Source organism: Sminthopsis crassicaudata, chromosome 5 (assembly GCF_048593235.1).
Source record: "Sminthopsis crassicaudata isolate SCR6 chromosome 5, ASM4859323v1, whole genome shotgun sequence".
In the NCBI taxonomy this organism is placed as follows: domain Eukaryota; kingdom Metazoa; phylum Chordata; class Mammalia; order Dasyuromorphia; family Dasyuridae; genus Sminthopsis; species Sminthopsis crassicaudata.
The window spans coordinates 148,206,381-148,233,020 of record NC_133621.1 but is presented as its reverse complement, the minus strand read 5'-3'; the positions used below and the strand labels follow the sequence as shown (position 1 = coordinate 148,233,020).

The 26,640-nt window shown below is 32.8% G+C and overlaps 1 protein-coding gene across 5 annotated transcripts in view; it reads left to right on the top strand.

Annotated features, from left to right (window-relative positions):
* The window catches only part of MAGI2 (membrane associated guanylate kinase, WW and PDZ domain containing 2), a 1,692,369-nt gene that overhangs the window by 1,052,432 nt on the left and 613,297 nt on the right, over positions 1-26,640 (top strand). For all 5 annotated transcript variants that reach the window (XM_074268482.1, XM_074268481.1, XM_074268480.1 and 2 more), the window contains exon 4: positions 13,902-14,117. In XM_074268482.1, coding sequence (XP_074124583.1) covers positions 13,902-14,117 — 216 coding nt within the window. The remainder of the gene's footprint in view (positions 1-13,901; positions 14,118-26,640) is intronic.

The following is a 26,640-nucleotide window of genomic DNA, read 5'->3' as shown; positions in this document are numbered from 1 at the left end:
AGATAGGTTACATCTATAATGTTCTCTTCACTTATAATTTTGGTCCTGTGTGGTAACTGTCTTAATTAACAAGAATTTGCCCTTTCAAAGAAAGGAGAAAGTGCCTGATCCAAATGGCCTCATAAAAAGGAAATTGCTGAATGAAGTCATTACTCTAATTAACATTTATGCCTCCAAAGTTAACAGTATACCTTTTTAAAAAATTATGTCTGATACATTCCTGCTTAAATCATTCAGGAATAGTTTGTAGCCTGAGTGCTGTTTTTAATTGTCCTTTCAATATCAATTTAGACAGATCTACTAATAGGGTCATATTATTAGTCAGATGCCACCAGTAATCAAAAGAAAGTCATTACAGAGTTAGGTCGAATAGATGTTAGAAATTGTGAACAGCAAACTATCAAAGCCTATTCATTCCGGTAGTGTATTCATCTATTCGTGGTTTCTGCTGCTGTCTAAATCCATAAGAGGAATTGCCCACACACTGGATGTTATGTAATGCTGGATTAGGCTTTACCTTCTCAAGGAGACTTCATTAAACATGTATATATAGTGTAGGGATCACATCTCATTACAACCAACTCCAAAGGACTGTCCATACTCCTTACTTATAAGAGAATGTCACTGAATCAAACAGTGTCAGAGAAAGGACATCTGCTTAACTCTGAGGATTTTTTTAATAGGTAGAATAGTGGATATACTGTTGGGCCCGGAATTAGGAAGACTCATCTCTTTGAGTTTAAATCTGACTTCAGACCTTACTAGTTGTGTGACCCTGGGCAAGTCCTGTTTGCCTCAGTTTCCCCATCTGTAAAATGAGATGGAGAAGGAAATGGCAAACCACTCCAGTATCTTTGCCAAGAAAATTCCACCTGAGGTCTCTCTCATATAGACGTGACTGAAATGATTAAACAATAAAATATTGTTTAAAAAAAAGTGTAGTAGAAAGGTATCACTCCAATTCAGACCATTTTCACTGGTCTTGTGATGAAGACAGCCATCTATATCCAGAGAGAGGACTATGGGAACTGAGGGTAGATCACAATAGTATGATCACCTTTTTGTTGTTTGCTTGCATTTTGTGTTCTTTCTCTTTTTTTTTTTTCATTTTCAAACTGATTTTCCTTGTGCAGCACAATAATTGTAGAAATATGTTTAGAAGAATTGCACATGTTTAACATATGTTGGATTATTTTGCCATTTAGGGGAAAGGGTGAAGGAAAGGGGAAGGGAAATTTGGGGCATAAGGTTATTATCTATCAATATGTTTTAAAAATAAAAAGTTTTAATTAAAAAAAAGGTATCACTCTTATATTCCATTCAGGAGACCTGACTTTCTTTAAGTCCCAAATAAATCAGTTTTTTAGACGTCTTCTTCAATCTCTCTTTATTCCAGGTTTTTCTTTCTATTTATTGTTTCCTATTCATTATGTCTAGTCTCCTTTATCAGACTGTATGTTCCTCAAGGGCAAGGACTGACTTGTTCCTTTTTGTACTCCCATTACTTAACATACTGCCTGAAACTTAATACATGTTTAGTGAATGATTGTTTGATTGATTACATTGACTTTGCTAATAATAACCTTAGACAAGTCACTATTTATATCTCTCAATCTCAGTTACCTCATTGGTAAAATGAAGAAACTGAACTCAATAATCTATAAGATCATATACCAGTTCTTTCCATTTTGTGAACATGAGATACCATGTGATTCAAAAGGAAAAATAGAAGGATTGTGAGTATCTGGTTCACATTTAAGTAGAAACCATTGTAGTTTTGAGATCTAAAGTTATGAGATTCTTCCTTTTTGCTATAGTTTTTGCTCCAGTATTGTTGGAGGCAGGATTTTGTGCTGGCAAATAATAACTAGTTCTCCAGGGGAAGAGGGAGAATGTATAAATGACATACTTTTAAGTTGAATCTGCATTATTAACACCCTCTTCTAGATGGTTAACAGAATATCAATTCAAGCTATTTTTTTTAAATTTTCTGATTTCCAAGGTGTGAACACTCACATTAAACTTAACTATTGGCCCTTGTCAACTGGTACGAGCTGGCTCCAACATATCCCTGGTTGACTATGGCTATCCTCTGCTTCAATTATTTTTATTCAGTCATCTAAATCCTAAACTAAATTAATTGGAACAAGTAAATTAAAAGTTTTATTTGAATCAACCTTTCTACTAGATGAATCTATCACTCCACATTTCAGGCACATGTCATTATTTAATCTCAAGTGAGAGCAATTTTAATAAGTTTTATTATATATACATACACACACATACACACACATATATATCAGTATTTCTTCAGTCATTTTCATTCACATACAACTCATCATGATCATATTTGGAGTTTTCTTGACAAATATACTATAGTAATTTGCAATTTCTTTCTCCAGTTTATTTCATAGAAGAGAAAATTGTGGCAAATAAGATTAAGTGACTTGGGCAGATAATAAGTATATGAGACCAGATTTGAACTCAGGAAGATGAATCTTCTTGACTTCAGGCAGATACTCTCATATACTAGGCTACCTAGATGCCCTCCAAACAATACAAATTCTTCTTACCAAAGAATGAATGAATTGAATGAAAGTTTCTTTATTAAATATTTGCTATGTGCAAAGCCTTATTCTGAGAGTTGGAGATACAAAGTAAAGCAAGGTAGTCCCATGCTGTCAATAATCTAACATCTTAAAAAGAGGAAACTATATATGTAAAAGGATTTAGCTTCAGGTGAGATGCCAAAGTCCTCTGTTCTTTTGAGTAAAATAGTAATGAGTTGCTAAGGTCTTATCCTTTAATTAATCATCATTTTTAAATGAATTATGTGTGAAAAATTGTTAGATTATATAAAAGAGGAATTTTGAAATTCATCATTTTATGCTTGTTTTAAAGGATAATTATGCATATTTTAAATATTGGCATTGAAACTAGAAGATGGAACTAGAAATGGAAACAGAGAGATTCAGTTTCTATACATAATTCCTGAAAACTTTTTGGAGCTAAATCACTGTTTTGATAAGCTATATTCACTAAACAGTAAATAAATATTTTAGGAAAAAAATTAACAAGTGCTGTCTTATTTTAGGACCTGTTTCTACAAAAATAATTTTTTAGACAAACTAATTCCATAGACCTCTGAGTTTTGTTTTATTGAGATGTTTCATCACAAAATTCTACAGAATTAGCAACATAGCCCATCTTCTTGGGCTATGTAATCCTGAGAAAATCATCTAAATTCTCTTAGATGATATTTCTTCTTCTCTAGTTTTGGAGAATAGCTAAAATCCATAAAGCAACAAAATATAATGACCCATATACATAATATTCCAAAAGGCTCAGTGCCTTTTTAAAGCACATTTTATCATTTTTTATTATCCTTTCTTCTTCCTCTGGTTGTCTTAAGTTTACTAGTGATAAGAACAAATTTTACTTAATTGCAAGGTTTCTCACAGAACATAACTCAGTACAACTAAAGATAGAATTTGGTCAAATGGAGCATTAAAACTTAAAAATTATGGACTCATGTTTTTAGGAGAAATGAGACAGAGAGAGACAGAGAGAGACAAAGAGAGTCAGAGAGAGATGAAAGATGAGAGATGACAGATAGACAAACACTTTTGGGGAATAGCTAGATGTTACATTGGATATGGTGCTGGACCTGGGTTCAAGAAGACTCATCTTCGTGAGTTCAAATCTGGCCTCAGACACTAGCTGTGTAATGCTGCACAAGTCACTTAGCCCTTTTGTTTCAATTCCATCATCTACAAATAAGCTGGAGAAGGAAATGGCAAACCACTCTAGTATCTGATCTAGTATCAAGAAAACCCCAAATAGTGTCACAAAGAGTCAGACATGACCAAAAATTATCAAACAACAGACACATATATGTTTTTCTAAGGTAACAAGAGAAAAATAGCATATGAATTGAGCCCAACTCTTTGGGTTATACATGAAGAAAATGAAACCCAGAAATATTAATGTGCTTCATATCACACAGATATTACTATTGATGATAATACCATCCTTCTAGTTATCCAGGTTTATAAGCTTAGTGTTCTCCTCAGCTCCTCACTTTCACTCAGCTCATATATCTAATGAGTTATTAAATCATTATTTCTATTTTATAATATCTCTTGTATATGTCCCCTTATCTCCACTCACTAACCACCATTTTAGTTTAGACTTTCATCAATTCTCTCTTGGACTATTTCAGTAATATCCTAATTGATCTCCCCTTTCTCTAATGTATTTCTATTCCAAATCTTTCCATGAGATAGCTGCCAAATTATAGATAGATACATAAATACATAGATACATAGATACATAGATAGATCTAGATCCCACCTTCTACAAGGGGAATTTTTACATTCTCTTCAATGGTTTCCCTTTTTGGTGTTTTTCCCCCTATGATTGTCTTCCACAGCCTGTGTTTATATCTCATACATACCTCATTATTTACGTGTCATCTTGTCCATTACTATGTAAGGTATTTGACAGCAAGAATTGTTTTTCCTTTTTCATTGTCTCTTTAATAACATCGTGTCTGCTGCATAATAAACACTTAATAAATTCTTATTGATTGATCAATAGTGGCAAAGTTAAGATTAAAAGCAAAGTTTCTTGATTTCCCTTCAGCATTCTACCCAATCACTATTTAGGAAAACTGATAAAAAGTTTATCATGCATATTTAGCATCACTTTTGTTTAATATCCTAACTCTTTTATCTAGTATCTGAAAATTGGAGGCTAAAGTTTTATTTTGCTTTTTGGCAGACTTTTCTAATCATAAACTAAAAATCAAATTAGGATTAATCAAATATTTCCCTGGGTGCTATGCTTGCAAATCAGGGACAAAAGAAAATCTGCTCAGTCTCCTAATTTCCTAGTAATTTTACTGTCTCAGTTAATAATACCTTAGGGAGAAAGAAGTTATATGGCAAACCATAAATGTTAGCCTAGAAAAATAATATTGTCCTTGAAAGGTTTAGTTTTCCTTATCAATTATTGAATAAGTAAATTTAATTGGAGTGGCTATGAATAATCTGTGGGGCATTGCACAGATGCTCAATTTTAAATTGCCAACAATTTCACTTCCACTTTTGTCAACTGCTAAACACGTTGGGTACTTACTAACTTTTAAACAATGGCAATTTAAAAAGAGTATTTTATGAACTAGTGAAATTCAATGAGGCATAAGTCCTGATTGATTAGCAATTAACATTTTTATTGTTACTTTTTTTCTCTGGAAAAGTATTTTTACACACTTTTAGTTCAAATTTTATTCGAATGTTTATCGAAGTATTCTCTCCCTTCTATTTAAACTAAATTCTCCTCAGAATGATCATTTATAATCTACCTAATACATGATCATCAACTATTTGTAATGTCTTATCAGACATTTTGCCTTCTTACTCTCCTTTTTCTTTGGAATACTTTTTGTTGCTGCCTCCTGTTCAATATTGTGAACCTGTATACATAGTTCTTCAGATACACTTTCTACCAGATCTAATCTTTTAAATCAATCCATCACTTCTACTTTATATTCATAAGGGGTGTTATTTAGGTCATAGGTATATGGTCTTATTATGTTTTTCTCTACCTTCTTAATTTAAATCTGAATTTTACAATAAGAAGCTCATTATCTGAGACACAGTCAGATTCTAATCTTGTTTTAACTGATTTGTAGAGCTTCTCCACCCTAGTCTACAAAGTAAACAATCAATCTTATTTCAATATTGACCATTAAGTGATGTCCATTTGAATGTGTATTACAGTAAAGGTGAATGGTTTGCCTTAGATTCAAACTGATTTCATTTGTTATTTTTAAGATTATATTCTACTAATGATTTTCTCATTCTGTTATTAATAATAAGGGCTATTCCATTCCTTCTAAAGAATTCTTACCCATAGTAATAAATAAATTATACATATATGTATATAGAGATATAGATATATCTATATATAGATATATCTATATCTCTATATACATATATATACATACACACATATATAATCATACATATCTATATCTATATCTATATATGTATATATATATATATATATATATATATATACACACATTTACCTTTATTAAATTAATTCACTCCAATCCATTTGGGTTCACTGGCATCCAAGATGTTAATGTTTAATCTTTACATCTTCTGTCTGACCCCATAACATCAGACATAGTCACCAGACATATGAAAAGACCAAATAGTAAAGACTTAATAGAAGAAAGAGAAATGAAAAGAAAGTAGCAAGAATATACAGAGAACATGGTTCCATCACTTCCTGGCATATAGAGGGAGAAGAAATGGAAGCGTGTCAGATTTTATATGCTTGGACTCAAAGATCACTAGAAATGGTGGCTGTAGCCATGAAATTAAAAGATACTTGGTAAGGAAAGATAGGACAAATCTAGACAGAATACTAAAAAGCATATATACCCTCCCTAGCAAAGATCCATATCATCAAAGTTATGTTTTTTTCAATAACTATGTATGGCTGGGAAAGTTGACATATGAGTAAAACTAATCCTGCAGAACTGGTGTTTTTGAATTTAGGGGCTAGCAAAGACTTTTGAGAGTCCCCTAGACAGTAAGAAAATCTAATCCCTCAGTATTTAAAGAAATTATCTCGCACTATTTACTGGAAGGTCAAAAACTGAAACTAAAGGTCAAATAGGTTTGCCACCTAATGAGAAGACAGGACTAACTGGAAAAGACACTGGTATTAGAAAAAATTGAAGGCAATAGGAAAAGAGGATTAAAAAGGATAAGATATTGTCATAAAAGCAATGAACATGATTAGGGACAGATTTTGGGACACAGCAGAGTAGAGAACGTCCTAGCACAAGATGGTCCATGGGACCAAAAAGAGTCAGATATGATTAAACAATTGAACAAATACCTATCCCATAAGGTAGTAGTAAAAATCAAATGTTTTAATATATGTAAAGAAATTTATAAACATTACTGAAATGTATGCATATGTATATATACACACATATGTGTTGCCTATCATCATCATAATTTCTTTTTTTAATTTCCCAATTTTTTTAATAACAGTTTTTTATTGACAGAACATATGCATGAGTAATTTTTCAGCATTGTCCCTTGCAAACACTTCCGATCCAAACTTTCCCTTCCTTCTCTCTACCCCCTCCCCTAGATGGCAGGCAATCTCATACATGTTAAACATGTTAAACTATATCTTAAATACAATATATGTATACATATTTATACAGTTGCACAAAAAATTGAATTTAGAAAGGTAAAAATAACTGGGAAGAAAAACAAAAATGCAAGCAAACAACAACAGAAAAAGTATAAATGTTATGTTGTAGTCCACACTCATTTCTCAGTGTCCTTTCACTGGGTGTAGCTGGTTCTGTTCATCACTGATCAATTGGAATTGAATTGGATCCTCTCATTGTTGAAGATAGCCACTTCCATCAGATTTGATCCTCATATAGTATTGTTGTTGAAGTGTATAATGATCTCCTAGTTCTGCTCATTTCACTCATTATCACTCAGAACTCAGCATCAGTTCCTGTAAGTTTCTCCAAGCCTTTCTGTATTCATCCTGCTGATCATTTCTTACAGAAGAATAATATTCCATAACATTCATATGCCACAATTTACTCAGCCATTCTCCAATTGATGGACATCCACTCAGTTTCCAGTTTCTGGCCATTACAAAAAGGCTACTATAAACATTCTCACACATACAGGTTCTTTTCTCTTCTTTAAGATCTCTTTGGGATATAAGCCCAGTAGTAACACTGCTGCATCAAAGGGTATGCGCAGCTTGACAACTTTTTGGGCATAATTCAAAATTGCTCTCCATAATGGTTGGATCCATTCACAATTCCACCAACAATGCATCAGTGTCCCAACATTCATTATTATCTTTTCCTGTCATCCTAGCCAATCTGAGAGGTGTGTAGTGGTATCTCAAAGTTGTCTTAATTTGCATTTCTTTGATCAATAGTGATTTGGAGCACCTTTTCATATGACCAATTTCATCATGTGAAAATTGTTCATATCCTTTGACTATTTATCGTTGGAAAATGGCTTGATTTCTTATAAATTAGAGTCAATTCTCTACATATTTTGGAGATGAGGCCTTTATCAGAACCTTTAACTGCCATCATCATTATTTCTTTGTAAATAATTTCTTCACTGAACTGTTAAGGCATCTGAAATTTCACATCCTACCACTTTAACCTAATATGTTGATAATGCCTATTGGGATATGTCCTTTTTCATTAACCATTATCATTACCTAAACTTTTAGCTCATTAATTTATTCTGATTGACAGTCTGTAAAGTTTCAAAGCATGAGATTTTGTCTGAGAGGGAAGTTCTAGGTAAGGTAAGAATGTCCTGGGTAGTCAGAGGCCTTATGGGGTCTGTATAACAGGAGTCCATGAACTGCAAAAGAAAAAGTGCACCATAGACAGGGGAATGATAGTATCATAAAAATCTTGCTATTTTCCCATCTTATAAATGCTGAACTATATTTAAGTGCTTCTACTGGTTGGAAGAATACTCTAGTAGACTTAGTGAGATACATACAGAATCCAGAAAGACTGAACACTAGACTCATCAGATCCTGGAACATGTTGATAGTCACATTTATTTTTATTTTAGGATAGTTTGGACCTTACTTTTCTTTCTTATCTTACAAACCAAGAGGTTAAAAGTTAATTTTGAAAAGGCATAGATTCCATTTATCATTAAGATATGGTCATAAAGTATGATTAATGTTTTTTTAAACTATAAATATGAATATTGGACATTCCCCATTAGACTCATTATCAGTATTATAGTATTTGGAGCAAAACTAATGATGTTGATACTGCTACAAAAAATAGCTGAAATTTAAAGTGAAAAAATCTCATTTTATATTATATACTATGTATGTGTGTATATGTGTGGATGGCTTCATTAATCTGCATTTTGGAGTTCTTTGGAAAAAAGACTCGGCTAATTATACTTTACCCTAAAATCTTCACTATAAAAGGAGGTTCTCCAATGTTTCCAGCATTATTAAATGGGGAAATATATGAAATGACATTCAAAAAACTAGTTAATTAAAAATTAAATTATCAAATGCTTCATTTAAAAATCATTGCCTATTGGAATCGAACACAATCTCTGTGGCTCTTCTCCAGTTACTTTAGGCCTTTTTTTTGCATAACTTCTTCATGCACTTTATTTGGAGCATGTGAGAAGTGTTATGATCTATTCTGACAATGCCTAAAGGGAAGAGGCAACTACAGGAAAATTATCTGACTCCTTCTAAGTGAACATACCAACTACTCAGGCCAGTCTTTAGACACCATTTTATTTAGCACACAAAGATTGCTGGCATGCCTGTCCAAGTTGGCTAGCTTCAAATAGTACTTGAATAAATGAATACTAAATTTGATTGACTACAGGGAACTCAGTGAATACTTGCAAACACATCTAAGAAAATGTCAGCCAAATTAAACTATCTTGATGGTTTCCTTGAGGGTATTGAAGAATATTGAGGGACAGTTGGATATGGTAGAATTCAAAATGTACTCTATTGTATAAACTACTGTAGAAACTCACCAAAATGACCTGTTTAATTTAAAATAATATGGCTGGAGGATAAGGGAGTTGTAGGAAGGGTAACTATTGAATTTGTTGAAAAATAAGACTTGTGACAGAAAAATACAAGTTGTTTTTTTATATCTAGGATAAATGAAGATAAATGAAAGATTCTAAAAATAACATTCTCATACATTTGCACTTAATGAAGTGAAATAAGAACTAGACATTTTAGAATGATGGCTCTTACCTATTGGTAATAGGTACCAATCATCAATCAATCAATCAATATTTATTAAGTGCCTACTATGTGCCATTATTAGCAATTACTCTAAGAATGATTGCTCTCTTGTATCTCAGAAATAAAAGTGGATTTTTGTTTTCAGGAAAATAAATAACATAAAGACATTAATTTTGAAGGTCAGATTAGGAACTTTTTGTCTTAAGGGCACTTATTGCATAGAACAAGTTTAAGAAAGGGGGGCATTCTGGAGGACCTCATTTCTGCTTAAATATTATTCAAGAAAATTTTATCAGAAAGTTTATTTTAATTAGCTGGATGGCATAATTGTTTTTAAATCAAACTTTTTGTGGTTTATTTTAGATTTTCATTATAATAGTTTGGGACATATAAGTACTCAATAAATCTTGACTTGATTTTTTATTAATATCATAAAGTAATTACATATACTATATTTTATTGTTACCATATTATAAATATACTGTTATACTATTCTATTTTATATTATACGTATATTTGTGTACACACTCACAGAGATATAATACTCTGGCCCAAGTGGCTGTTCTTTCTCTTTCCTGTCCTGCTATAGTTTAAAAATTTTAAACAAGAGAGGGTTTTTAAATCTCAACTATAATTAATCACTTTTTCTTATGTTGTTTTTAATACACATATGTCTCTAAGATCTTCCTACAAGATAAAATTTCAAATCTTTCCATGATATATATTCTTTGTATCCATAAACGAAACCTCTGACTTGGGTGAAAATGACTGTTTACTTATGATCTGGCAGGTTTTCTAACATAATTAATTATGATTGGGTCTGGAGCTCTGAATCTCTTCTCTCTGTTTAATGTCACAGTTTAACTCGGCAGGTGCCTTTGCGAATGCCAAGTATCTAACTAAGCATTTGTTCCATTTATAAAACTGTAAAAACAAATTATAAAATTCTCAGCAACCTTGATTTCTCCATATACTGTTTCTAACACAAGGGCATATTTTCAGGTTATTTTGGGATCCCAGTGATAGGCTTTGCTATATGTACCTCCCCAGAGTACCTGATAGGCAATCATATCTGTTCTACCAAGCCATTATCCAAAATTGATTTCTTCAGCTTACCAAAATGGAAATAAAAGCACTGAGAATATTGGGGAGGAATAGGGGTCAAGACCTTAATCTGTGAGGAATCTTGAGGATAAGTATGTTACCTCTCTAAATCCATCTCCACTTTAAGTCAACATGAAATGATCTGCAGTTAATTTATATAAAGCTTACACAAGTAATTGTGAACCCTTAGAATTACAACTGTTGTCCAAGTTACATCTAAATATAATAACTCGATAACACTGTCTAGAGCAAAAACCTTTTATTGTTGTTGTTTAGCAAAGACATGCTAGTTGAAGTAATTCAAAGCATATAGAAGTTTGATAGTTATCTGAAGGCAGGAACTCTTTATGTCTTAATAAATTTTTTTTTGTTCTTTGCTTATTGAAGATAATATTATGCTTAAGATAGTCAATGCTTTTCTGACATATCACATCTTAAGGACCTAGAGTCGTCAAACAGACAGTAAACTTTCAGAATAGACCTTTTGTATCATTGTTAACTTAAATGAAGTTCTAGGGAATTTTGGGGGAAATACATAAACTAAAATAATGAAATATTCTGTTCCTGTTGCCTTTATAAACAAAGAATGTTAATAAAAAAATTACAGTTATATGAGAAAACAGCCTTCCAAATTAATAAAATTGTGTAAAGTTTTTAAAAGGTGATATATATGTTTATTCTAAGGAAAAGAAGTCAGGGATAATTATATAATAATTTTCAAGTAAATAAAAATGTATTAATAGTGTTGAAACTCAGGATCACTGAGAAAGATAAGCAATCATTTAGCTACTTTTATATGAATTCAAGAAGCTTACACAATATATGCCATAGTCAGGATCCAAAAAGATTTCAATAGGATAACTCATTCAACTAAATCTGATCAAATTAAATTCAGTGGGAATAAATGTGAAGTTCTGAACTTGAGTACAATAAAATCGACTGTACAAGTATATGATGGGGAGTGCTCATGAATTGATAACAATTAGGAATAATGAACAAAGTAATTAAACTGTGCATACCCTTTGTCCCAGACATAACATTACTTTACCTGTATCCCTTAAGAGAAAAAAATATTTATGGTAGGTCTTCATGTAGTGACAAAAACTGAAAATCAATGGTGTACCATAAATTAGAAAATGGCTTAACAAATATATTGTCAATGTGTGAATGTAACATGATACTGATGTGCTATAAGAAATAATGAAGGAAGATGATAGTTTTAGTGAAACTAAGGGAGATTTTTTGTGAACTGATATAGGCTAATGTGATCAGAACTAGAAGTACAATTGATAAAGCCAACTTTTAAAGACTCAAGAATTCCATAAATTCATTGATTGATCATGATTTCTTTGGACTAATGATGAAGGATTCTACCTATATTCAGTCATAGAGATGACAGATTCTGGCTGGAGAATGAGAGACATTACTTTTGTTTTGGAACATGGGTAATGTAGGAGTTGATTTTGCTTAATACTGCATGCATACCATAGAAATTTTATTTTTCTTTTTCATTTTTTTCTCATTGGGGGATATGACTGAGTCAAAGCCAGAAGGAGGAGAAAAAGAAGAGAGAAAATAAGTCTTTGTTAATTGAAAAAATTAATTTGAAAGATGACATAGATAAACTGGAGAGTATCCAAATGATTTCTACCCTCATCCATCTCTTTCTGGGTTTCTTCACATTATTATTTAATATGCAATGTTTCTCTACTACCTGTTTTGTTTATTTTCTTCCTTTTGAATAAGATATATCCTTTCAATGCTATATCTTAGTTGACTGGTATTCCAGTGATATTTAAGTATTTTACTTGAAATTAATCCTAACTTTCAGGTTGTAGTTTTTCTAAAAATGTCTTATTTTCCCTCTTAAAGTTTGTTACTTGAGAACAGCAACTTGCCTTGTTGACCTTTATTCCAAGCAGAGCTAAGTACATTGCTTTGGCCCTGTTGGGTATACAATAAAGATTTTGTCAAAGGCAAATGAAAGCTTTGAGTCAGCTTTGGAATTTTCAACTTGCTTCATATAAAGCCCAGTGGATATTTCTGGCCTAGTTTGCATGGCAAATTTTTTACATATATGAACATTACAAGCTGAATTACTCTGTTAAGTGGGCTGTGACCATTGATAGTATTGTTAGCATACGTAGCTTTCAGTCACTTCCTGGTATTATAAACTATTGAGTGAGCTATATTATTTCTAGCCAAATAGAAACTTTTATTTGAAGATTGACTTAAAATGCAAGAAAAGAAAAGGATACTTCCCACATTTTTAAAAATTAATCAGGAAAGGTGTGTGTTTTCTCTTGTCTTGTGTTGTTTATTGAAAATGTAAAGTTGTGTTCACATACTGCCAAATGCTAAGCAGGAATATATAGAAAATGACTGATTATTTAGGTGAAATACAAAGAGGAAAAACACTTTGCAATATCCCCAAATATTTAATTTTTTATAAGAACATGATCCAGAACTAAATGCTAGACAAATGAAATTAAATAGCCAATGACCTTTGAAAGTTTTGAAAAATGTACATGGCCTGTTGTCCCAGAAAGGTATAATATTATTTGTTGTAGAAAAAATCCATAACTAGATTCCAAAAAGATCCCCTTCTAAACTCTCCCATTTATCAATGATATATTATTCCTTAAATAGTACAAATTATTAGGAATGTCAAACTATCCTAGATTTTTTTTTGGTGCTATACATCGTATTTGAAGAAAACAAAGGGAAAACTGAGAGTAAGTTTTTGCCTGCCACAGGAAGGGAGTGAAAAAGAGAAAGTGAAGCAATGAACATTGCCCTAAATCATATCACTGTTATCTTTAGTGCATATTACAGTTTCCCATCACTTGGTAAAGAAGGAAATAACTAAGTAATATAGTTCCCCAATTGGTGATGATGTTATGATACCAAGATAAGAGAAATATTTCTAATATGCTTAATTCTGAATTTTTTTGTGTTATTTGCAGATAATTACTACGGTACCCCAAAACCTCCTGCAGAACCAGCTCCCTTATTGTTAAATGTAACAGACCAGATACTTCCAGGAGCCACACCAAGTGCTGAAGGAAAACGTAAGCGGAATAAGTCAGTGAGCAACATGGAGAAAGGAGGAATTGAGCCTCCTGAGGAGGAGGAGGAAGAACAACCTGTGGTCAATGGAAATGGGGTAGTAGTAACTCCAGGTGAGTATTCATTTTAAAATCACTCATTCATTTTACAATATTAGGATACCTCTGTGGCTCTGTGTGTGTATGTGTATATGTCTGTTTATATGATGGACAGAGATAGAAACCAAGTAGGAAACAGTTAAAATAATTATCTTGGGAAAAAAGAGCTATTCAAGTAGAAAGGACATAGAACCAAGTGGATAAGAATATGGATATGGATCAATCTTTGGATTTATTCAGGGTCTAATTTGGAAATTTTTATTAGTGAAGCCTGAAGGATAATTATGATCTGTTACTTTGATTTTGTAGGTAAGAGTACTTCTTTTAATAATGATTGCAGTCTATCAGAATTTCATGAGAGATCATGATGAAAACAGTTTATTGTTCTGTTGCTGTTCTTCTGGTGATTAATGTCTGAAATTTAACTAGGCTGGGTGATTGATGAAAAAAAAAGTCTCTTTCTAGGACTGTATTTAAGGTTTTTCCAAATTGATAAGACCTACTAGAGTTTTTATTTTTCTGACACTGACTCCAGAAATCTAGGGTCACCTTTATGTCAACATTAGTAAGAATTGAATGGGAAAAAAGCAGTTGAAGGGCATATTAAATAGATGTTTCCTTATAAATAATTGTATATGTATGGGAATGAAGATTCGAGTTAATGTCTGTTGTTGTGTCTAATTTTTTAGATCTGATTAAGTGACCAACGTCACTTAAATATCTAAGGTCAAATTTGAACTCAGGAAGATGAGTTTTCCTGACTGCAGGCCTATTACTTCCCCAGATGAACTCCAAGATGAACTCCAGATGTCTTAAAGAACAGGATATTAAGTCAAAATCCTGGTCTTGATTATTTGGAAATTGAGATAATAGTGTAATAAACTATTTTGACTCAAAGCTCAAATCTCAAAGCTTTAATCATTTCAGAAAGAATATAGGCACAAAAATAGCTTTATAAATTAGTGTGTTATAGAGCAATCAAAAGGCAGCACTAAATAGTGGAAGGGGAGTTGGTTTTGGAATCTAAAATATAAGAGTTCAAATGCTGTATCTAACACATTCTTTCTGAATGATAATGGGCAAGTCCCCCAATCAGGGAATGTCCGGAGACAATGCTTTTCTTTAAGGGAGAGAGATGAATAGCAATTTATTGATCTCCTATGTTAAGCACTATATATGTATTATCTCACTGATTCTTGCAAAAACTCTGTTTTTGATTCCCATTTTACAGTTGGGTAAACTTAGACAAATTAATTGACTTGGTGAGGGTCAAAAATGAATTGTCTGAGGCTGGAATTGTACTAAGATCTTCCTGACTCTAGACCCAGACCTCTACCTAGGTGCCTTAAAGACTTTTTTGACTCCTAAATGATAGATTAGTTGCCAGCATACATTGGTCAGTTTGCATAATGTAAATTCTTTACACTAACAATATCTCAAGTACTTAACTCATTCATCCCCCCAAAAGACAATAAATGGCTGAGTTTATAGTCTTCAAAATAGCTATGTCAGTATAATACTGAAATGTGGATATTTCTATGGAAAAATTGTGTAGCAAACCATCTGTACAGATGATGGTATTTTTTTTTACTATTCATACAAACATGTTCACACAATGAAGTCATAACCCACCTCATGCTTCTGAACAAATAAGTAAAGTATTATATGTTGGATTTACGACCAATCATTCCAGATATATGAAATTAGAAATAAATATATAAAATATGTTCTAGTTAATTTTTCCCCTTATGGGTAGCAAACTAGATTAAAAGCTAAACATCTCTCGAGGGAACAGCTAACTAAACAAAATGGCTATATGCAGTTAGTGTGTGTTATACTTTGTCAGCACCAATCTTTAAAGGGATTGCACTTCAAGGTATGCAGATATTAGGCTCTTGAAATAATTTGAACATGAAGATCTAACATAATTATCACCAAATTTTCAGATTGAAAAAGCTGTGTTGGGTTATAGAATAAGTATATAAAATTTCCCCTTAAGGTGGAACATTTGACAAAATGTAATAACATACTTTGTAATGATAATTGGAAAGTTTTACACTTGAGCTCAAAAAGTTGACTTTAGTTCAAGAGAAATAACAATTTAAAACAAGGCCTGGTAATTTTTATTCATCAACTCAATATGAATTAAATATGTGATACCAGTCTAATTTAAAGCCTCACCATCCTTTGCCTGGACTAGTGAAATATCTTCTATTGATATAAATCTCTTTAACTCATTTCTTTACTTCAGCCCTCTCCCCTCTCCAGTCACAGCTGACAGTGATTTTCTTAAAATGTAAATCTGACTGTGTCATTTAACCTATAAAATAAACTTCAATGGATACAAGATAAATTTTTCTTTTTTAGCATGCATAACATAGCTCTGGGCTTCCTTTCCAGCCTTATTATACCACACTTCCTTTCACATTTTCTGTAGAGAAATTGACTTGCTTTTCCTCATGGACACTCCATCCCCTTTCTCTGTTCATAAATCCCTTGTTTCCTTCAAAAATTAACTTAAATATGCAATATCCTCTACATGAAATTCCTGATGCCCATTCCTAATATTATATTGCATTTATTTTTTGTGTATACATATATTCTTGTATCTATATATGTGTGTATCTTTGCATAATATATTTTGTATAATCTTTTATTTTTGCATAATATATTTGAATATAATATTTCCAATATGGCCTGCAATATTATATTCAGTACTGAGTGTTGTGTGCGTTTTAAGAAGGTCATTGATAAGCAAGAAAACATCTGAAGAAGAGAAAAGAGATTGATGAGGTTCCTTAAGTCCATATTATACCATATGAAAGCATATTGCAGGAACTTGATATATTTAGTTTAGCCTGAAGAAAAGTCAAATAGAGTATAATAACTATCTTCAAGAATCTAAAGTACTGTTATTTGAAAGAGGTGTTACTCTGATACTGTTAGTCCCAGAGAACAGAACTAGGACCAGTGAGTTGATATTTTAAAATGGACGTTCTAAGTTTGATGTCAGGAAAACTACATAACCATTGGAGATATTGAGAATTGGAATGAGTTGCCTTTGGAGTCAGTGAATTTCCTCTTTGATTGGAGGCTTTAAACAGAGTCTGAGAATGATTTACCAGTTTCATTTTAATAGAAATTTTGTTTCATATATGCCTTGGACAGAATATATTTTTTAAATTTTATAATTCTGTGACTCAAGTTGTATATGAAGTGAGGCTAGTAATCAAACAGAATGTATTAATAGTGACATATTTTAGATGTAAATTAAAGTCAAATACAAATATTAAATATGTGAGCATGATACTGATTTGGATTTACTGTTATAACTATTATGTCCACTATTTCACATGTCAGTGCTGTAAAATTGACTTTGTATTTTGTAAAAAACATCCAATTTTTCATTCATTGAAAAACACATAAAAGTGAACAATACTTTTCTCTGTAGATACATTGAAATTCCCAGTTTTACATTATATTCTTTATATATAAATAATAGGATACCATAGGACAAGGAAAAAAGAGCTGAATTCATTTTGGAAGTATAAAACCTGATTTTGAATCCTAGTCCTACCACTCCCTCATTGCCTTTGTGATTTTTGGCAAGTCCCTTTGTTTCTTTAGATTTTGTGTTTCTTCACTGGCAGAGATGAGACATAACAGATTTTGAAGTTCCTCTGTCAAGTGTTAGGAATAACTGACTTTAAAAACTGCTTCTGACATACTAGCTGTGTGATTAGAGGAAAATCACTTAACCTTATGTACCTCAGACAAGGTCCTATAATTTACTTAATAAGTCATAAATAGTTACATCTTTCTTTCCTCAGTATTTTCCCTTTATATGTAGCATATATTGATCCTCAATTTTTATCACAATGGCATACATACATTAATCAAAAGAAAAAAAAAACTTACCAAACTTCTAGTTCATGCATAATTCATTTTCACATGTTTTCTTATTTTCATAATTCTTGAAACTGATTTTCCCTTTCTCTCTCTCTGTCTCTCTCTCTATCTCGCTTACTCTTTTTGTCTCTGCCTTTGTCTCTCTCTCTCTCTCCCTCTCTCTCTCTCTCTCTCTCTCTCTCTCTCTCTCTCTCTCTCTCTCTCTCTCTCTCTCTCTCTCTCGCTCGCTCTCTGTCTCTCTCTATCTTTTTTTTTTGCTTTCTCTCCCTCCCTTCTCTTTATATTTGTCAGATATCTATATTAAGAAAATTTTTCTTTTAAGATATTTAGTTTTGTTTACTATCAAAATAATGTCTTAAAGAATATACATGTTTCACAACAACAAATTTTATAAGAAAAGAGCATAGAAGATATAGGCTCATTTTATAGCTCTGAGTTTAGTCCTCCAATAGCTTTGATGATTCTTCTGATATGTCAAGGTGACTTTCCCTGATAAGGGTAGTCTCCTTAAGTAGTGGAGATCACTTTGACCTATCCTTATGTGTTGATTGATGTTCTACACCCCACTTCAATTAAAGTAATCACAGAATACTCAAACACCTTAGATATAACAATCCAGTAATCAGTAGAATAAATTTGCTACAACTCTACCATAATGTTTGATAAAGATATTATGGTTTGAATGAAAATTGCATTTAGCTTCATTGCTAAGTTTGAGCTCACTCTTCAAATATACAACTATATGTATATATACACACATATATGTGTGTATATGTATATCTTCAAATGTACAACTATATATAAACACACATACACACTGCATATATATGTTATATTAAATATATCAAGTATATCATATATTCCATATATTATATATTAAAGATACATATATATGTTTAAAATATTGTTTTTTACTAAACTTATTACTATACCATCCTAATAAGCTAAAAAGCTAATAAGTCTGACTAATTGTTTTGTTTTGGTTTTATTTTTGCTGAGGCAATTGGGGTTAAGTGACTTGCCTAGGTTCACACAGCCAGGAAGTGTTAAGTATCTGAGTTCAAATTTGAACTCAGATCCTCCTGACTTCAGGCCTGGTGCTCTACCCACTGAGCCACCTAGTTGCCCCCTGACTAATTGTTAATAACACACTAATGGACTAAGAGCTTAAGAGCTTTCGTAATAGAGGTAATAGAGAATTATCACTGGAACCCTTAGAAAATGATCATAGTCTTTTTTTTTTGGGTGGGGGCAGGGGCAGGTTCAAAGTATATGCCACAAGCAGTACTCATATAAATAGTCATACCTGGAAGCTGAGTACCATCCAATTGATTTCTATGACTAACAACATGTTAGCAGTTCTGTAGAATTACTAAGGATGGGAAGCAACAGGGTAACCCAAATAAACAATGTAATTAGGAGGTTTTAATTGGGCACACGATGCTTCATTAGAGCCAATACACTCATACCGTTATCTATTCCTGGAGTTTCTTTCTTCAAGACTCTGTATTCCCCAAGGTTCATTTCTTCATGGCTCTTTGCTCCTTTCCTTCCATTCTTTCCCTCATTGATTGCATCCATTCCCATGGGTTCAACTCTCATTTCTACACAGATAAGATCTTTTATCTCTAGTCCTGATCTATCTCAATCCTGAACTACAATGCAATCTCACATTTCCAACTGCTGCTTATATCTGTATGGTTCCCCAAGCATTTCAGAATTTTATTTTTTTTGGATTAGACCTGTAAGTAATATGCAAAATTTTCTGAATAAATTAAAATTTATTAGATCTAAACTTAAACTCTTCCCTAAAACCACCTCTTCCTATCAACATTCATATTTGTTTAGCGCATCACTATTAAGTCACCTACAATTGATGTATTTGCGTTTAGGAAGATCAAACACAACTACCCCAATATATCTAGCCCACTAACCATGTGTAACACCTCGTCTACCTCTCTACTATCCTTTTGCTTGCATTCTACCTCTTGCTTTTGGCTAAATTATCAAATCCATAATGCCATCTTACTATTATTGCTAAAAGGGTACAGCAATTAACTGCCCTAGTGGTAAACTCACCATCTTTGTGACATACAGATGCTCCCTTATTTGGCCACCATTCCTTTCTATATTTGTCCTGTGGTCCAATTTTTTTTTGGAGGCAATTGGGGTTAAGTGACTTGCCCAGAGTCAGACATCTAGGAGGTGTTAAATGTCTGAGGTCAAATGAGGTCCTCCTGACTTCAGGGCTGGTGCTCTATCCACTGCACCACATAGCTGCCTCCATTGTAAACTTTTCTACAACAAGGGCTTTACCTTCAATTTCTTCTGTGTTTTCCCATAGTATATGAGGTCATTCACCTGTGAATTCCAATAGTTATTTTTCTGAATAATTAAAGAATTCTACCTACTGGAGAATGTAAAGAGTCCTGAACTTCAAATAAATTACTAGCCTGGGCATTGGTAGCAACTTACTTTGTAATCTCAGTAAAGCAAGTTGGTCTGGATCACACTGTCCTAATGATAGGAATTCTCTAAGTTCCTTAGTCTCTAATATACTTCTAAGTCATCCTAAAGTACCAATAATTTATTATTATAAACTCACATTTATATGATCAATTCGGGGCCTTTTATTTTGAATAGAATATGTGAATTTCCTACTGCACAGTCATAAAGGGAAATCACTCCAGTTTAATACATATTAAAGTGTTGGGTTTTTTTGTTTGTTTCATAAAAGAAAATCAAATTTCAAGTGACATTTGATAGACAATGAGAATCCAGATGGTAACTGCTGCTATGTCTAAAGGAAAAAAAAATTAGAATACTGTGAAGCAACCTATTGGCACAGGCATAGCACTGTCTTTATGGGAATTTATGTGATTTGGAGGGAATGTTGATTAATCCATATTAGTTTCATTTTAAAGACTTTATCTTTCATAGACACTTCCTGATTTTTCTTAAAGTATCTATTCATTTTCAGCCTTATGTTTTTTATAAATGATTGCTTTTATAAGTGTAGATTAAAGATTGAAATCATTGCCCTGAATTTCCAAAGAAAATTTTCCTCTGTGTCTTGAAAACTGACATGTTGAGATCCCATTGAATTGTGAATGTTCACTTATGTCACTGGTTAACTTGAGGTAAGCTTATTCCTTCCAACCCATATTGTTCAATCACCAAAATTACCTTAACTCTGAAAACTTAAAGCTATCATAATCATTTTTCGCAGTTATTTCCCTAATTAAATTTATTTTAAAATATTTTTAGAGATGAAAAATCTGACTTTCTCCTACTTTACAAACAACAGAAATATACCGGACATTCAAAAAGAAATGTTCTAGAAATTATAATAGCTGGACCAGGATTTTTTTTTCTCTTAGTCATGAATTATCTACTGCTATTTCTGAATATATAATTCACTATTATATGGTAGTTTTTTCTTCTTTCCTGGATGTTGGAATACATGATACAAATGCACATACATTTTAGAGACAGCTAAAACTCTTTGTTAGTTCACAGAGAAAATGCCAGCAGAAACAGAGCTCATGAGAGTGTCCTCTCAACAAAGGCAATACAGTAAGTATACAGAGCTGCCTTCTACAACCCTGAAGTCCTCAATCAGTGCAACTGAACTGCATCTCCCTGAGAGGAAACACAGTGTTCCTTATGAGATCACCAGAGTCCTAAGTAATGATCTCAGTTCACCATTAGGGGCTGGCATCCAGATCCTGTGTTGCTTGGCACACTTACTGTTTGTGCATCATCAGTCCTGGATCTGTGAATGAGATCCTGTCACAGTCAGAAGAATTATGTTCTCCGTAGTGAATCTCGCTGTTTTCCTGTGAAGAATGGCCTGCTCTAAAACCAACCCAAACCCAGCCCTCTACTGTGAGTCCCTAATTTTTGTCACATCCCAGTCCCACGAATGAGCTTCTGATGTGTATGCACCGGCTGGCTAAAATACTCATCATTTTCTGAAGAACTTTATTTTTATTATCTAGATTCAGGATGCAAAGGGTGCTCAATTTTAAGTCATTACTAGACAGGAAAGGTTTACATAGCTAATCCTTTACAGTTTTTTTTGGTATGATTCTATAATTGTATAATTATAATTATGGGTGCCCTGCCTCTGTTTTAAAAGAATATATTAAAAGCGAGATCTAGGTTATAATTGCAAAAGTCTCTGAAGATATTAAAAGTAACTATAAAGGAAAAAGAGACTTATTTTGGTAGAAATTTTATTGATTTATAATCTGACATCATATAGGTGCTGCTTGCTATATTTTATTTCTGGGCAAAAATATTGGAGTGACTTGCCATTTCCTTTTTTAGTTCATTTTACAGTTGAGTAACTAAGTCATGCAAGATTGCATGACTTGCCCAGAATCACACAACTATTAAGTATCTCAGACCAGATTTGAACTCATGAACATGAGTCTTCCTGACTTCAGATCTGGCACTCTAGTCTCTCTGCCTACTAAATCAGCATTATTCTTGGAGTACTTGAAGTAGCAATGAAAAAATGGAAAACATAGTCATTTCATTTTCTTATTTGTTCTGAGTTTGAAAAAAATGATTTTATTTCCCATTGTTCCCAAAATTGTCTTAAAACACTTTTTATTAGATATGCATGTATACATATATAGTATTTAGATCATTGTTATAGAATATCACCTCACAATTTCTGTAACTTTTTGTAGAATTTACATGGTGGAAATTAATATGTGAATTAGTAAATTATCTTTGGATTATAATTGGACTTATATTCAGGAAAACTTAAATGTGAGTCCTCCCTCCCCTACTCACCAGCCATGTGACACTGGGAATAGCACTTAGTTTCTATCAACTTCACCTTCTCTTCCTATAAAATGGGGGTAACAATATCTCATATCTTACAGGATTGTGGGAAATCAAATGAGATGATATATGTGAAAATGTTGGGATTCTCCTCACCTCAATTAATATAGTCATAGTCCCACACAAGATGTTTTTAATGAATAATACAAGAGAGTTACCCTTTTATAAGCTATGAACTCCTCTCTGAGACAAAAAGGGAACAATAAAATTAACTGAGGAAACAAACTGGCCAGTCCATAAATAGCTAAACATTGAGAGGCATTCAAAGTTCCAAAGGTTGGTTCATTTTCTAAGTAAGACTTCTGTGTAGGAGGAAGGAAATTATTTTTATTTCCTCTTGTCTTCTTCCATCAGTCAGGAGGTATAGTCATGACTCAAATAGAACAAGATACCTTGTCACCATTTCACAATTTCCACAATTCAAGAAATCCCAATGTATATTTGAAGGAAAGAAATACATAATCCTAGAAACAGGGATACAGACACTACAAAGCGAAAGTAGCTTTAAGGACCTATCCTTGACAATCTAAAGCTGACTTGTGCAGAAGACAAGATCCTAGAAAACCAACTTGAAGAAACTATGAAAAGAGAAGGGATTTCCAGGATTCTCAGTGTCAGGATTTGTGAATGCCTTTGCCATATTTACCTTACACATGTGCCTCATCACCATTATACCCCATGTGTGCCCAAACTTCCCATGGACGTTGTGTGCAATGAAACCAGGCTTATGGAAGGGAACAATTGGCAACTACCCTTATAGCCACAGTATTTGAATATATGCCCTTGTTAAAAGTTTGCTGATTCTATGAGCTGATTATTAATGGGAAATCCATTGGTGTTTGTGACTTACAATCATACTAATAGTTGCCAACTGGCTTATTCCTAAAACTGGCGATAATAGACAACCCTTGAATCTAGGAGCTCAACCCTTGAACACAAGTTTGGTGAATAGCCCAGAGAGTATGTTACATATGAAAATACTTGGCAAGCCTTAAACATTATGTAAATGTATATTGTTTTATAGTTACTTGTGTTAAATGTATTGTTTATATATCATTATTGTTATAAATTAGGATTCCACTTAAAATATTCTTACATGAATCTGTCAAGTAACTGTACCATGAAAAAGTAGAATAGTTTTAATACTTTGGTCCTTTGGATTTTTTGGTTTTAGGCTATATCTAAATTTAGATTTCCATTCTCACTATGTTTGAATTCCCTCCATCTTCAGTTCCTTAGCTTTTATTTCTCTTCACAAATATGATTACAATGCTTGGTGTGAAGTTCCCAGCTGCTTTATTATCCAATGAAGATTTGTTTTTGTTATTTCTGGTTCATGGATGGCCTTTCTCTCCAAAGGAAGGTCTTAGTGTATATACCCCTTTTTTTTTGCTGATTTCTTTGGTTGCCTGTAATTGTTTGGAACAGAAATCTTGACTTTTTAAAATCCCTAGTTGACTTTGTGGCTATCATCAAAACTTGTTTCAAAGGAATTGCACTTAAAATGTTCTCATTAACTGCACTAAATGGAATTTTATTTTCTCAGTCCCTAATTTCCCTACTCATTTTTTCCTCGAACTCTGAAAAGTAAAATTTGACAGCATGTTATACCACATCATTTTATTTTTGAAAGAAAGTGTATAAAATAACATCTACTAATGTTTCACATTTTTAAATCTAGATTTATTTTATATTTGATTATTTTATAGTTTCTTTCCTTAGTTTTTATGCACAAAATTCAGTGTAGTCTTTTTGGAGGTCTTCTGCTTTTATATGACATAAACCATCATAAAATATATTAAGTATACTTTAAAATCACATATAAGGGAATACTGAAGCTAGAAGGATTTATCCTCTTCCTTTGTTTTCATTTCCTTTTAAATGGAATGTTAGAAATTAAAGATTGGAAGATGGGATGGGAAATGTACTAATTAAGTCATCTCATTTTCCTTAACACTGAGAAGGAATAATTCCCTAAACTAAAATTTCTAGTGATTTTTTTCAGGTTTGTTTTATTTATCTCAAGAGATTTTCCCTTGTCATTTTCCTAATATGAAACTTAAATTTTATTTTCCATAATCCCCACCTATCACCCTTCTGTGACTTCAAGCATCTTGTTGCCCATCTGGGTGTCAAACACACGTGAAAATCTGTATTAAGATCCTTTGTATGCTTTTACAGAATTAGTTGTTCCCTGGTTAGCTCCCAGAAAAACCAAGAAGTTCAAAATCATTGCAAGCAAAAAATATAATAAACTCCATAAGGGACTGCATACTACTCTCAACTGCATCAGCCTGCCATCTCTAAGGAATCAAAAAGACACTTTACTAGCTAACTTTTCACTCTGCTTCTTTCCAATATATTTTTCAAAGACTTCTGTCTTTTGCAGTTTCAAGACACAAAGGAAAAAGAATTTGCTAACACCAAAGAACATTGTTCTGTATTTGTAATGAATGTTTCCCTGTGGACGCCAGGGAAATTTACTATATCAATTATGGGTATTACTACCTGCCCCCCTCTTTTATCAAAGGAAAGACCTGAAAGGCTTAAAACTATTAGAAAATAAAATGATCCAGCAACCAATTGTTTCTTCTCAAATGTGCTGAGAGGCAAGTTTCCAGAGCCCAAGTGTCTAATTATATAAATGTGTAGAAGCCCCACATTCCTTTTCTAGAAGTTACAGGACAACACATATCCCAATATTCTGACCCCAATCAGAAAATTGTATTTTAGTCTCAAGTAGGAATCATGATGATTTCCTCTTTTCTGATCATTTTCCTAGAAGATGACATGGCAACCAGATTATTTTTTAGTGTGTGAAAACAAAAAGGCTTTATTCCCTGCTTATATTATCTACATTATATTAGTTTTTTCAATAATTTTATAATTATAATTTTTGACAGTACATATGCATGGGTAATTTTTTACAACATTATCCCTTGTACTCACTTCTGTTCCAAATTTTCCCCTCCTTCCCTCTACCCCCTCCCCTAAATGACAGGCAGTCCCATACATGTTAAATGTGTTATAGTATATCCTAAATACAATATGTGTGCAGAACCAAATTTCTTATTGCACAGGAAGAATTGGATTCAGAAGGTAAAAGTAACCTGGGTAGGAAGACAATAGTGCAAACAGTTTACACTCATTTCCCAGTGTTCCTTCTCTGGGTATAGCTGATTCTGTCCTCCATTGATCAACTGGAACTGAATTAGATCTTCTCTATGTTGAAGATATCCACTTCCATCAGAATATATCTTCATACAGTATCATTGTTGAAGTGTATAATGATCTCCTGGTTCTGCTCATTTCACTCAGCATCAGTTCATGTAAGTCACTCCAATCTTCTCTGTATTCATCCTGCTGGTCATTTCTTACAGAACAATAATATTCCATAACATTCATATACCATAGTTTATCTAACCATTCTCCAATTGATGGGCATCCATTCATTTTCCAGTTTCTAGCCACTACAAAAAGGGCTGCCATGAACATTTTGGCACATACAGGTCCCTTTCCCTTCTTTAGTATTTCTTTGGGATATAAGCCCAGTAGTAGCACTGCTGGATCAATGGGTATGCACAGTTTGATAACTTTTTGGGCATAATTCCAAATTGCTCTCCAAAATGGTTGGAATATTTCACAACTCCACCAACAGTGCATCAGTGTCCCAGTTTTCCTACAGCCCCTCCAACATTCATCATTATTTTTTCCTGTCATCTTAGCCAATCTGACAGGTGGGTAGTGGTATATCAGAATTGTCTTAATTTGC